Here is a 14,842-nt window from a genome sequence, read left to right as displayed (position 1 = left end):
GACCACACAGCAAATCAGTGGCAGAGGGGATTTAAACTGAGACTGTGTGTCCCTAGAGTTCATGCTCTTTAACAACAATGCTCTAACCACCTTGCCCCTCATTGCTCATCAGACAGCCCCAGCCCAAGTCCCACAGACAATTCAAACTCAACACATCCACAGTATCACTTTTCATCATCTTTCCTCCAAACCAGTTCTTCACCTATACTATGCTCTCAGTGGGAACATCCCCACCACAGGCCCAAGCCAGAAGCTGGGAGTCATTCCTGCTTCCTTCCTCTCCCTCAGCCACTCCCACATCCAGTCCGAGGCCAAGTCCTGCCAGTGTGACCTCCTAGGCATTTAGCAAGTCCCTTCTCCTCTCCACCCCACTGGGACCGACCTGTTCAGTGCCTCACTGCTCCTCCTGGGTAATCACTCTCGCTGCTCTCTCCGCAGACCCCAGTCCCCTCTTTTTAGCAGCCTGCACATGCAGCTCATGGGGGCTTTCTAAGTCTCTTCTCACCATGTTCCCTGCCTCCACAAGGAAGTCCAGGCTCCTCTGCCCCCGTCCCCTCCAACTGTAAAGAGCTGCTCCACCTCCCAGGAAGGACACCCTCACCCCCAACTGCTCTGTCTCCTCCTCTAGGAAGCCATCGCTGGTCTTGGTCCCTAGGATCGTCCCTGAGCCCCCTCCAAGCCCACAGCCTCCACATATCCCACTCAACACCATTTAGCTCCTTCCTCACAGTTACCTAACAACCTCCATTAGACGGGGCTCCATGAGGACAGAGACCCAGTGCCCAGGCAGGGCCTGCATGGAGTAGGTGCTCAATCATTGTTGGAAGAATAAATGCATGAGTAATGACAGGAAGTCTGGGTGATGTTTTTTCTGAGCCCTGGAAAGAGGGATGGTTCGTCCCTGACCCCAGGGTCAGGGGATCCTGATTACCCCACTCCCACCCAACCCCTGCCCCTGCTCCCCTGGAGGCCCATGCACCATTGTCCTGTCTCTGGACCTTTGGGAAGGATTTCCCTTTCTGCATCTTCCCATTCCAACTCTGAAATTCCTCCTTCATGTGGGAGAGCTCAGACACCAGGAAGAAAGAAGAGGAGCCCAACCCCCTCCTACTTTCTGCATCAGGCATTCTAAAGGGGGCAATATCGACCCCAAGGGAGCAAAAACTGATGCGGGGAGGGAGGATAGTGTGTGAAAAAATCTTACTCTTTTTAAGTAAAAAGCACAGATATACATAGAGAAACTAAGTAGATACACAGTATATACGTGGTATTAAAATACCGTGTAATTAGAGGAAAAAATCTGAAAAACTCCTGAGGGGGCAACAATGAAAACAAGGCAGAGAAACTCTGATTTACCCACTTAGGCCTTGCCACTCAGAGGACTGGCCAAACTGGAGGAGGGAAGAACTGGGGAGAGTCTAGAATCCTATCCTGGGACAGCTCAAAGTATCCCCAAAGTTGACTCCCCACCAGCCAGCTTTGATCATTCCTCTAAGTACCCTCCCTCCCTACCCTGGGCCTGAAAGTCCGCCGTAGGTCTCGAGCATCCTGTCATCTCACCCTGTTCCTACTGAAGCCACAGGTCTACTCTTCCCCTTTCTGCCCCCAACAGGAGCCCCAGCTCCCAGGGCTTGAACTTGCTGGAGGCCCCTCAGCCCTTGGGCTAAGGCATAAGCCTGGAGTTTCTGGAAGAATCCAGGAGGGAAGCCCAACCACAGGAGGCCCCCATGAAGCAGGGTTGCCTCTGTGGACAAGGCTTTCTTTATTGGAGTGAGGGTATGGCCACAAATAATCTTCTATTTAGAAGCGCTCTAGGGAGATGGCTGAGTCACTTAAGGGTGGGACAGGCTGGGCCGGGAGTCTGCTCTTGTGAGAGAGCTTAGAGGACACAGAGACCCCGGTGAGGGGAGAGGTCTTGGATGACTGAGACCCGGTCTTGGGCAACACGGATATCCTGTGCTCTTCATGCATATTGGGCTCCCTCATAGTCTTCGGTTCCCGTGGGGTGTTGGAGCCAAGGAAGATCAGGTAGATGATGCCGCCTATGCAGGCACCCAGGGGCGGAGCCACCACTGGCACCCACCACCAGTTGTCCCCGGCTCTGTGGACAAGTGATGGCACCCACATCCACCTCAGGCCGACACATGGCGAGCAGAGGAGTTACCCCCCATCCTAGCCCCAGAGTTGCCCCTGAGCCTGGTGCCTCAGCCTGATTCAGGGGCAGGGACTGGTCTGGGGCAGGGTTGACTGAGCAGGATCCCCATCAGTGCCAGTCTAGGGGGAAGCGGGGACCCACTCCTGCCTCCCCAGACTACCAGGGAGCTCTGCGGGCAGGACTCTCCTATGTCACTCCATACATCACCACCACCCCTCCGCCTGCAATGAGCCCAAGTAAGCAGGCAGGAATGGGGCTGGGGCAGGGCAGTACCTGAAGACTTCACTGCCCCAGCCAGCAATGAAGGTGAAAAAGCGGGGAGGCAGGTCCCGGGATGGGTTGATGGCATATCCTGTGTTCATGCCTAGGGATGTCCCAATGATGACGACCAGGATGCCGATCACCAGGGCCTGTGTCCCTTCCAGTGCTGGGTTGTTCTGCTTGTCCGTGATGGCGAAGAGACACAGCTGCAACAATCCTGTCAATAATACCTGGGGAACAGATACTATGGCAGCCCAAGGCCACAGCAGTGCCCCAGGTCCATGTCCACTGACACACATGTTCTGGTGCCTTCCCAACCAGAGTTCTTGTCCTCTCTAGAATGAGGGGCTACCTTTTGGCTCCTTCCTGAGGGGTAGAGAGCTTGGGGAGGGGCACTCACCCTGTACCACTAACCTCATTGAGGAAGCCCAGCCACAACGTCATGTGACTGGGAAGGTAGGTGGCAAAAATGCTAGCAGTGGCTGTGGGACCGGTCACTGTCAGATGTCCATTTGAGAAGTGGTTGATGGACGCTGTGGAGATACAGACTGAGATGTAGACCTCCACCAGAAAAGCCCCACTAGGATCCCAGAAATAAGGTTGTAGGGTCAAGGGTTGGAGGACACTTTGAAGACTTTTTTCTCCCAGACATTTTCACAGTCCAAGACACCGAAGTCTGATCTGCCCATGCTTTAGAGGAAGAGGCTGCAGCCAGAGGCAGGCAGCCCTAGGCAGAACACTCACTGTAGAAGAGGCAGTAGATGGTGGCAGCAGCCAGGAATGAGCCCAGGAACTGACCCAGTACATAGACAGGAAACTTCTTCCAGGACATGCGGCCTAGAGCACAACTGGTGAAGGTCACAGCTGAATTCATGTGGGCCCCTGGGAAGAGGAGGCAAGTGTATAGGGACAGTGAGAGCAGAAACAAATCAGCAACAACAGTAATAATAATGGCTGCCATTTATCAAGTGCATACTCTGTGCCCAAGAAGCAGGTACCACCACCTCCGTTTTGCAGGTAGGAAGGTGAGAAACAGAGAAGTTAAGTAACTTGCCTAAGATGACCCAGTTAATAAAAAAAGGTGGGTAGAATTTTGATCAAAAATTCTATAGAAGAATCCTGATCAAAAGAGGGAAAATGCAGAACAGAATTTCACATTCTCATGGAATCCAGACTTCTGGATCTGTGAAAGCTGAATGAATCCCTGAAACTATTGCCCTGAGATAATCTTTAAACCTTAAGCCAAAAATATCCCCTGAAGTCTTCTTTAAACCAAACAATAGTTTAGCTTAATTAGTAAAGAATATCTGCCTTGAGCATTAAATACTCTTGTAAGATCTATCTATATAGGATCAAATTGACAACGGCAACTCAAAAGATCAGATAGGAAATTTATGTTAATAGAGGAGCAACAATTTGGAAAAGGAGGCTGAGAATGATTGTACAACTTGAGGAATGTAATCAATGTCACTGACTTGCACATGTAGAAATTGTTGAATTAGTGTAGGTTCTGCCGTGCATATTCTCAACAACAAAAATAATAAAATAAAATAAAAAAGACGAGTCAAGGTGGCTCAGTGAAGGGTTTGGGTCAGGGATGGTCAAAGGCAAGAAGTTTCAGAAGAGTTCTCCCTCCAGGTGGCCAGTGAGGGCAAAGCACTGGTTGACTCAGAGAAGGGGCTGGCTGGAGGTAGGCAGGGAAGAGCCCACAGGGGATACCTGGCCTTGCCCGGTTAGGCGGGGCTGGGACTCACTCACCAGAGATGCCCCCTGCTATGTGCACTCCCATGGTGACTCCGAAGCCAAACCCCAAGTTGACACCAAGGTAGCTCCCAAATTTATTCTCTCCTAGAACCATATGGGCCACGGAGCCAAGGCCAAACACCTGTGAGGGAGGAACTCTGAGAGGGCTGCCTGCACAGAAGCCCCTACTTCAGTGGAGGGCTCAGAGCTAAGTTCTGGCTCCTCACCTCCACACCCTGAGCCTCCCCAGCTTCACCCCTGAAGACCCTCTGCCATGTCCCCTTCCTCCACAGGCTTCCCTCCTCATGACCTCTTGTCCCTTGCCATTGTTGACACCTCTCACACCTGAACCAGTGACAGCTGGGTGGTGGATATAAAAGGAGCCAGAGGTGGGGAGGTATAGATCTTACAGAATGAGTACCTCAACCCCAAGTCCACCTGAAGGCGAGGGACGAAGGCAGGGCTGTGAGAGGGTTTGGCTGATGTGGAGTCCACCCCTCAGAGCATCTCTCAGTGTCAAATAGGCTGAGGGAAGTTTCTTCAAGGGGGCTCCAAACGTCAGGCCTGGACTCTGCTGGGACACGTGCATGCACACACACACACACACACACACACACACACACACAGAGAGACCAGCCCTGGAAGTCTGTGGGGTTCTGTTTTGCCCTCAGCTCCATTCCCATTGTCCTCAGGCATCATTTCAGAACATCTTGCTCTCTCCCATCCCTTTATCTCCTCAGATGACTGCCCCTCACCAACCCTTCTCCGGGAGGCCTGAAGGTAGGCTGTCACTCACCCTCTAGCTGCCACCAACTACACTCACCTGCATCTACACCCATCTTCCCCTTCAGCTCTGGTTCGTGTGCCCCATCCCCTCCCTTTACAGAGACTTCCCTCTCACCTGTATCTTCTACCCTTTCCCTTGACTGGCTCCCACAGACTCAGGTCTCTTCCTTCCTATAAGTAAATCTTTCTGCCTCAGCCCTGCCTCACTCTCCAGCTGTGGACTCCTGAAGCCCCCACCCACACCCCATTTCATTCAGGCTCAGGAAAGAATCTACCAACTGGTTCCTTTGCCCCTCTCCTTACACTCTCTCCTCAACCTGACTTCTGCTTACACGTGTCACAGACTTTCTTGACTTTGCTGACTTCGACACTCTTGAGCACTCTGTACCTCTGGAAAGTTCTTCCTTCTTGGCCTCCATGACACCTCTGCTTGTTTTCTTCTTACCTTGCTAGCCTCTCTGTCTCTCTCAACTTTCTTCCCCCACATTTTTCTTCCTTCACCTGCTTCATGAACGTGGATGAGCCCAGGGCTCCATCGCTGCCCTCTTTCATGTCTCACTTCAATCACTCTTCCTCAGTCTCCTTACCAGCTATGCCTCATGCATTAAGTTTTCCAAAATCTCTACCTGGGAGTCAAATCTCTATTTCCAAATACCCACTCGAAGTTTCTCAGGTACTCTACAGGTATCTCTCAGAAAACCTGCTCCTCACCTTCTGTTCCCCATCCCAGCTGGCCAAGCCAGATGTCGACCTGGGTGTCACAAATGAGAACTTCCTCTTCCTCTCCCCAACACTCAGTCAGCTTTGCTTACTGTTTCCCCCACTCTTACCCAGTCTCCTCCTTGCAGTCAGAGGGACCTAACACAGAAATCTGCCCCTTGTTCATTCGTTGACTCATCTCCATTTCTAGCATAAAGTCCAAACTCAGTAGGCCACTGTTGAAGATCTTTCACAATTTGGTCTTTTCTGCCTCTGCGTATTATATCTGCCTCAGTCTTCTCTATGTTCCAGCAATAGTATTACTACTACATAATAATAGACATTTCTTGAGTACTTACTATGTTCCAGGCACTGTTAAAGTAAGCAGTATCTATCACCTCCTTTAACTCTTACACCATTCTTATGAGTTAGTACTATTATTCTCCTCTTTTGACAAATGGGCAACCTGAAGCTTAGAAAAGTTGAGTGGCTTGTCCAAGGTCACACAGCCCATACATGGTGAGCCAGGATTCAAATCAGACTGCCTCAAACCAAATAACTGCAGTGCTCCATGCATGCCTTGCTTTCTCATGCCTTGTTTTTGCATATGCTCTTCCCTCTGCCTGGAATATCTGCCCTACATCCTGGAAAATTGATACTCTGCTTTAAGGCCAAGCTCAGATGGTAATTCCTTTGAAAAGTCCGTGTGTCTTGGACATGTTTTTGCATAATCTCTAGGTAGAGATGTTCAGGCTGTTGGAAATTAGGGTCTGGACCTTTGTCATCCAATATGGTGGCCACTAGTCACATGTGGTTATTAAGCACTCGAAATGCAAATTGAAATCTGTTGTATGTATAAAATACACACCAGATTTCAAAGACTTGGTAGGAAAATGGAAATGTAAACTATATTATTAATAATTTTATACTGATTACATGTTGAAATTATAGGATTTAGAATATATGGGTTAGACAAAACATATTACTGAAATTATTTTCACCTGTTTCTTTTCACCTTTTGAATGTTGTTAACTAGGACATTTTAAATTTCATATATGGCTCATATTATATTTCCCTTGGGCAGCACTGGTCTAGAGTTTCTGAAAGAGGAAAGTGGAGAATTGTGGACATGAGGGCTGAAGTTGGAGCCATTGTGATGGTTGAAGGCCCCTGGGAGAGGGTGCAGAAGGAAGCTGATGGCTGAGCCTAGAGCCACACATTAGCACTCAGAAATCTCTCCTGGAGCAGGTGTTAAATGAGAGAAGAACAAAGACAGAATATGCCATGGACACCAGGGAGAAGCACTTTTCCAAAGGTGGGTGTCATCCACACTGTCATGGGCAACCTCTGGGTGAAGTACATTAAGACCTGGAAAGCATCCCTTTGGATCTCGTGGTCCAATGGTCATCTCTATTCATGGTGAGCACCTTATCATCAGGCCATGGGGGCATAAGCCAGGTCCCAGAGATTGAGAGGTAGTGAGGAAGAGCTGAGGACAGCAGAGAGGGTCCCGGTGTAGACACTTCTTTGAGAACTTACTTGAGAAGGGAAGCAGAACAAGTGATATAAATGAGGGGGCTCACGAGGTGAAGGGAGGGATGTTTCACTTTGTGTTGTGCTGTTTTAAGTGGGAGAGACTTGATACGTTTACAGGTTGAGAGAAGGAGAGGCTAATGATGAAGGAGAGAGAAGGTTATTCATGGAGTAAACTAGCTTAGAAAGCAAGTGGAGTGGGACCTGGCTCAGATGTGAAAGAGTCCTCCATGAAGGAGGAGGGACATCTACCCCAGCCAAGGGGGAGATGTGTGGACTCCCAGGCTGATGGGTCTGCTTGTGAGAGGGACAGGAGGGTGAAGAAGAGGGCACAGGAAGCCCACCTGATGATTCTTCCTGTCAAGCAGGAGATCAAGTCATTTGCTGATGAAAAGATGGGCGGAAGTGCAGATAGAGGGTCTTTGGGAGATGTCTGAGAAAGTGTGAAATAGCCCAGATGGGGTAGGGAAGAGGAAGTTGAGCAGGGCCCACTGGTCCCTCAGGATCTCCAGGACAGGTTCAGGGAATCCCAAAGATGCGTTGGCCTAGAGTCTAGGTTGAGGATACTGCCAGGCTTTGGGCAGGGCTGGGTGGGAATAGGGCATGAGGCCAGGACGGGCTGACAGGCTGGAGAAGCCAGGAGGTGCAGGCACCGGAGCAGGCATGGAGTGTCTGAAGATCAACGGTCCCCCACTTCCAAGTAAGAGCTCAAAACTATTTGTTGAAAATAGTAAATGAATGAATGAATGGATCCTGCATGATCACTTGTGTCAGGGCTGCCAACTGTCAACCATGTAACACACAAGTTTTGTTTGGATAACTCGGTTTTGAAGATCAGAAGTTTCAGCTTCTCTTGAAAAAATCGGAAGTTTGGGCAATGCTGGCCTGCATTCTGCCCTCCATGGCAACCGTCAGCCTTATGCAAGCCAGCACTCTGCAGAATAGCCACAGTCTCCACCACTCTGAGGTGCTCACGCCCGGCCCCTGTAGCATGTGAGTTTGCAACCTCTGCCCTATGGCTCATGTCTACAGCTGGTTTTCCAGGCCCCTGAGAGCTCCAGCCTCTCCTCAACCTGCTCAGTGAATGTGGCCCAGCTCGTCAAGTCCCTCCCATACCAGGAGGCCAGTCCCAAGGACAACACCCCTGGAGGAATCTGTGCACAATGGAATGGTCCACTTCCCTTATCCAGGCCCTAGTAAATGGGGCCCAAGGTCACACTAGCTTTTCTGACAGAACATTCACCCTGGTGACTCACTGAGTTTCCTAACAACTGAAAAGCCCCAATTCCTTGGCACAGACCTGGCAGCTAAAAATAGTAACAGCACAAAGTCTTATATGGGCTTAGGCCTCGCAAAGATCTTTTATAAACGTTACTTCCGTTCAATCCTCACAGCAAATCTGAGTAGCAGTGTTTTTGCTCCCACTCTATAGATGGAAAAACTGAGTCCCAGAGAGGGGTCTTGAACTACTCAAAGCCTGAAAGTGAGGGCCATGCCCTAGCTGGGGGAAAGCTAATCAGCCAGAATGTTAGAAACCCTGCCATGTCTAAGCTAAAGGACAGAGCAAAGAGATGAAGGGTTAAGACTGAAATCAGACTGACTGGATTTAAATCTTGACTTACAGTGTGACCTTGAGCAAGTGACTTAGTTTCGTGGAGCCTCGGTTTCCCCATCTGTGAAATGGAGATAATAATGGTACCTACCTCACAGGGCTGTTGTGAGGATTTGGAGAGATGCTACATGTAAGGTGCTTAGCATCATAGTGCCTGGTATGCAGTAGGTGCTCAAAAATAATCTATAGAAGGAAGAGAAATGCAGACACAGGCAGACACACTGGCGTGTAGCCAGTGCCTGCTTTCCTGAGAACTCTCCCAGGAGGCACCCTCCTACCTCTGCAGTTCCAAGTATTAACAGCCCTCATGGGATGTGTTTGGAATGTCTTGTCATAAATGAATTACTTTGCCTTGGCTTAAGGAGGAACAGGATCCAGCTGCAGTCCTGGATCAAAGCTCAGGAGCCAAGGCAAAAGAGCTGGAATGTGGGAGGGAGAGAGGGTGGAGTGCAGGGAAGGGAGAGCCACTCAGAGCACTTGTCAGAATCACAAGGGATCTACATATGTGTACTGGGTGCAGGGCACTTGACCTTCCTCCCACAAATCTGACAGCTTGATATTAGTGCCCATGTTTACCAAAAAGGAAGCTGACATTCTGAACAGTTAAAATCCTAGTGGGAGATCACATAGCTAGGAGACAGCGGAGTTGGGATTCAAACCAATGAAGGCCGATTCAACACACTTAATCACCAAGAAGACAGGCTCTCAGCCAGGGATAGGCCTGTCAAGGCTAGCTGGTCCTCAGTGGCGGGGTGGGGATAAGAACCCAGGTGTCCAGAGTCCTTCCCAGATCTCCGTGGGGCCCACTATCTCTTGCATGGTGGCTCTGTGCACATACACTCTCACACACACACTGCCTCTCTCACCCCCAATTTCTCTGGCCTTCCCAGAAGTTGTCCCTTCTTTCCTTGGGCCTGGGCCCTACATAAAGTGCAACAAGTATGGCTACAGCTCCTATTGAAGGCAGAGGCTCAATAGGATACATGGCAGAGCAGAAGCAGGTGGAGAGAGAAAGATATTCCAAGAAACCTCACATCTTACTTACAGTCTGGTTTCTGTCCCTATCATCCACTAAAAGAGTCCTTGCCAAGGTCACCAGTGACCTCCATGTTGCCAAATCTGATGGACCCTTGCCAGTGCTCACCTTATTTGGCCTCTTGATAACTTCCCACACCGCAGACCACACCCTCCTTGCAGAAATGTTCCCCCACCCCACCCCGTGACACCATCCCTTCTGGTTCTCCTCCCACCTCTCTCACCACTTCTTCTCTGACTCCTTTGTGAGCTCCTCTTCGTTCCTCAGAGTTCTGTTCTTCAGGGTTCTGTCCTCAACATCTTTCTATTCTCTTTCTATACACTCTGGACAATTTTTACAACCAACATCCATATTCGGATGTACTTCAACTCTTACTTCCAGCCCAAGCCACTTTCTTGAGCTCCAGACCCCTATATCTATAAAAGGAAGAACCATCTCCTGGATTTCTCCACTGGCACCTCACCTGATCACGTCCAAACTTATCTCATCTCACCCTGTGCTGGACTTCATGCGCCAAGGAATGGCCTTATCAACCAATACCCCACGTCTGTTGCTTGCAAAGTCTCCCTTATTCCATCTTCTACAACTCTTTCAAACATGTGCTTTCTTCTCTTTGCCCTAGACCAGTCACCACCCTCCTAGATCATTGCATCAGCCTTTTAACTAGTACCCCAGCTGTGCCTTTTCTTCTTAGGCTCCACACTGCATCCAGAATTACCTTGTAAAATCCAAATCCGACCACATCACTCCCTTACTTGATAGCCTTCAGTGTCTCCCCATTGTCCTCAGGATTAATTCTCAAAGCCTGACATTCAAGTTTCTCTTTAGCCTTGGTTTCCCTTCTCTCTACTTCCAGCCATATGCCCTGTCCTCCGCACTCCCAGCCTGTGGCTTCATTCTGCCCTCATATATCATGACCCCTTCCTCCCCCCAAAAGACTTGGTAAAAAAAAAAGGCCCCTCTTCTTACTTTCCTATGTTTCAGCCTCCCTCAGCTCAGAGGCAGGGGAATGGACAATGTGACCCACGGTGTTCAGTGGTTGGGGGGGCAAGGGGTTCATCACTGCCTTTACTGAGCCTTACCAGCCTGGGGTCCTGGGGTTCATGCCCCTGCTTCAGAGCCCTCCAACCTGTGCTATCTGCCCACTCACCATCATGACATATGTGCTGATCAACTCGCCGAAGAACTCCCGCACCATGTTCCTCTGCATTTTCGCCTGTATCCTCGTTATCATGGACCATGGGGCCATCCTAGAGCTGTGGATAGGCTTGAAGCAGCAGCTTGAGCCCATTGGCAGAATGGGGTTCAAGTCTGTTTGCTTCCCATCAGCCTTTCAACTCATGGCTGAGTTAATGGGTAACCCGGCAGCCTTTCTGCACACACCAGCTCTTGCCCAGGGCAGCTGGGGCAGCGGGGATCAGAGACTCCTGAGAGCCACAGGGACACAGAGAAGGGCTGGGAATAGATGGCCAGGCCATGTCCTTCCTTCCTTCTGGACTGGACTGGACCAATGGGAGGGGCACACCAACAAGTCCACTTTGCAGAGGGGAGCAGTTGGGGTAAGTATAAGCTGTGATGCCAAGGAGACTCAGGGGCAGAAGCAGGGCAGGAGAGAGCAGGCAGGAAAGTAGAGCTCAGTTTTCTATAAGCCTACCTATCTGTGGGACCCAGAGCTTGGGGTCACAGACAAAATAGCAGACAGGGCCTGGCAACAGTGAGGCACTCTGCAAACAGCATGGGGTATGGCCAAGTCTGCTCCTGGTGGGGTGGGGGCTCTGCAAACAACACTGAGGCGACCAGTAGCCAGCACTGTGAACACAAACTAATGTTTGTGAATGAATGAATGAATGAGGGAAGGAAGAAGGAACTGGGTCTGTCCTACTCCCGGTTGTATCCTCAGTACCCACCATAGCGCCAAGTACATAGTAGATGTGCAATAAACATTTGTTGAATTAGTGAAGACTGGGGGATTTATCTGTTTTCCTCTCTACTGAATCCCTGGACTTCCTACAATACCTGACACATGGTAGATGCTTGATAAATATTTGTTTGATAAACACTTGGTTGGATGGATAGATGAACAGATGAAAAAATGAGTTACAGGCTCCATTGTCTGGGGAGTAGGTAGGTATGGGGCTGGGGTTTGGGGAAGGAGATGGGTCTGGAGACTAAAGGGGCAGTGGAGCAGATACCTTCATGTGTGGCCTTAGTGCTTGTTCGGGCGGGTGACGCCCTTCACATTATCTGAATGCCTGGAAGCTGGCACCAGCCCCTCAGCTACCTCACTCCACAGGCTTCCTAAATTCCCCTGGCCTCACACAGCAAGCATAAGCAGAGGGAGCCGGAGAAACCAACCAGGCATGGAATAAAACACCCTCCACTTCCCCTGAGACCCTGTGTTCATATCTCACCCACCCCGATCCTTGCCCTGGTCCTTACCCCAGGAAAACAAATCCAGGCCTGAGTGTGTCGAGGGAGGTGTATAATTGCCTGGACAAGCACCAGCCCCAATTCAACTCCAGCTCCCATGCAGAATTATACAGGGGTCCCCTTGACCCTGTGACCAGCCTCCTCAGTCCTGAAGAAGAAGACCCAGGAACGACCGGCATGGGGCACAAGTGAGAAGCTGCAGGTTTGGGCAGGAGGACGAGTGATCCTTTTTGAGGTATGTTGAGCTTGAGGAACCTGCTAGACACCTAGGTGGGGATGACTAGTAAAGAGGCACCTGGTCATATGGTCTCACTTAGAGACACACGACTGAAGGCCACCAAATCACAGATGGTCATTTGGTCATGGACACAAATGACAGGACGTAGAATGAGAAGAGAGGAGGGCATCCAAGAAAAGTATCCTACAAACTAAGAAACTAACATCCAACCAGATAATCACCTAACTAACCTGCTACCCAAGGAACTAAACAACTAGCACCTCACCAACTGACCCTTCGACTAACCTACCAGTCTAGTGACTTAATTAACCAACTAGCTGACTCGTCTATGGAGCTCTAGTGGTGCAGTGGTTAAGAGCTCAGTTGCTAACAAAAAGGATGGCAGTTAAATACACTAGCTTCTCCTTGGAAACCCTATGGGGTAGTTCTGCTCTGTCCTATAGGGTCGCTATGAGTCCAAATCAACTCGACAGAAACAGGTGACTCGTCTGTTAACCAACTCATTTAATTATCTAATCAACTAACTAATCGTTAACTAACCAGCTAGCCTAAAGTCACCTAAATAACTTGCTAACCAACATTTACTCATTCAACAAACATTTGTTGAGCATCTACTCATGAGTCAGGCACCAGGGACACCGAGCAAAAACCCTGTCTCCAACCTTGGGTTGCTCTGTCTAGCAGGACGTACAGGCAACGGCAACATCCTCCGAGGAGAGAAGCCAGGCTAGAGGCTCAAAGGAGGGGTGGGAGGTAATGCCTGAAGAGAGTTTTGAAGAATGAACAGATGAAAGCTGGAAAAACCAGCTGCTTCAACGAACAGTTCCAGCGAGAGTGCCATGGGGGGAAACAGAGCAAGCAAAAGGGGAATTGGGAGTGCAGGGTGTGGGGGCGTGCCATTTTAAATAGGGCTGTCAGGGAGGGCCTCATTAAGAAGGTGGCATTTGAGCAAAGACACAAAGGAAGTGAGGGAGCGAGCCAGGTGGATAACTGGAGAAATAGTGTTTCAGGCAGAGGAAACAGCCACTGCAGGACTCTCAGCGTGTTTGAAGAAAGTAAAGGAGGTCAGTGTGGCAGGAGTGGGGAGAGCAAGGTGGGGAGAGGAGAGATAAGGTCAGAGTGGTAATGGTACTAGATAGGCAGGCTCTTGGCCATTGCAAGGACTTTGGCTTTTGTTTTACCCCAAAGAGTGCTGAGCCTGAGAGAATGAGAAGTGGTGAGTTTAGTTCAATTAAATACCACTAACACAGGTGCAGTTGGAACCCACTGACCCATCCCTTGACCATCACCCAGGTCTTTCTGAGCCTCCCTTTGCCCCAGGGCCCAGCCTGAGCTTGGCTATGCTATGGGGGCATAGGAGACAGGCAAGGGAGGCCCTTCTTCTGGTGCCCCTGGGCTGGGGGTCAGGGGTATGAAGGGAGGGGAGTGGGGGTGCTTACCACTCCTGCTTGTCTACTTGAGCCATATTATGTCTTTTAGATTTCATATACTGTCTGTGGAGCCAAACAAAGGTCACTAGGGCTGGAGTACACAGAACCTGGCCCCATATTCCCATCAGATCCCAAACGCTGCAACCCAGGGCAGAACCACAAGGACATCTCCTGGCAGTGCCATCCTCTCAACCAAGCCAAGCCAGCTGGGAGGGAGGGGGAGCAATGGGTGTGCTTCAGCCAATGGGAAGAGGTTCTAGAGTCCCACGCCCCTCTACCCATGCTTGTTTCAGAACCCTGGGCCCCTGGACAAGGCCCTTTAGGGGTCCTCCTGACTTTTCCAAGTCTGCAACCCAGGTTTAGAGGGTGGAGACACCCACAGCCTCCTCTCAGTGGCTCCACCTTCACATATTCAGATATTATTACCTTTAGTCTAACCTCAGGCTCTCTTGTGGCTAACTTAAACTGAGACTTTCTATATACAGGCATGCACAGGCACAGGCACAGACACACACACCACACACACATACACACACACACACACACACACACACACACACACACACACACACACACGGAAGTCCTAAAAACCCATTTAGTCCGTGCCCCCACCTCAGAGCAAAGTCCACCCTCCTGAGAAACCCCCTTGTACTCTCATTTTCATCTCAAACTGACAGCACAAAGCTAGTCCATCTCCCTCCTCATCCTGTATGTTCTTCTTCCTCTCTAGCCCAGTTCCCTCTAGCTGCAGCACAAGTTTCCATCCCTAACCCTGATCGCAGAGACCCTCTATGCCCAGCCCAGCCCCTCAGGAGGGGATTTCAGGGGAGGAATGCTGGCAAGCCAACAGCTCACCCATCTCTCTGACCCGCATCCCTTTTCAGCCCTCTCCTCATTCCACCCCCATGCTCTGTTGACA

The 14,842-nt window shown here is 50.2% G+C and overlaps 1 protein-coding gene across 1 annotated transcript; it reads right to left on the bottom strand.

Moving 5' to 3' along the window:
• Window positions 1–1,800: 1,800 nt before the first annotated feature.
• On the bottom strand, window positions 1,801–11,074 carry AQP7 (aquaporin 7). The gene is made up of 6 exons (XM_004372396.2): window positions 10,976–11,074; window positions 4,175–4,301; window positions 3,161–3,298; window positions 2,831–2,949; window positions 2,429–2,646; window positions 1,801–2,101 (listed from the first exon to the last, which is right to left on the bottom strand). Exons 1-6 carry the CDS (start codon window positions 11,072–11,074, stop codon window positions 1,801–1,803), a joined length of 1,002 nt encoding a protein of 333 aa, XP_004372453.2.
• Between the last annotated feature and the right edge of the window lie 3,768 nt (window positions 11,075–14,842).

Source organism: Trichechus manatus, unplaced genomic scaffold (genome assembly GCF_000243295.1).
Source record: "Trichechus manatus latirostris isolate Lorelei unplaced genomic scaffold, TriManLat1.0 scaffold00016, whole genome shotgun sequence".
Lineage (NCBI taxonomy): Eukaryota > Metazoa > Chordata > Mammalia > Sirenia > Trichechidae > Trichechus > Trichechus manatus.
This window is presented reverse-complemented; position numbering and strand designations above follow the sequence as displayed.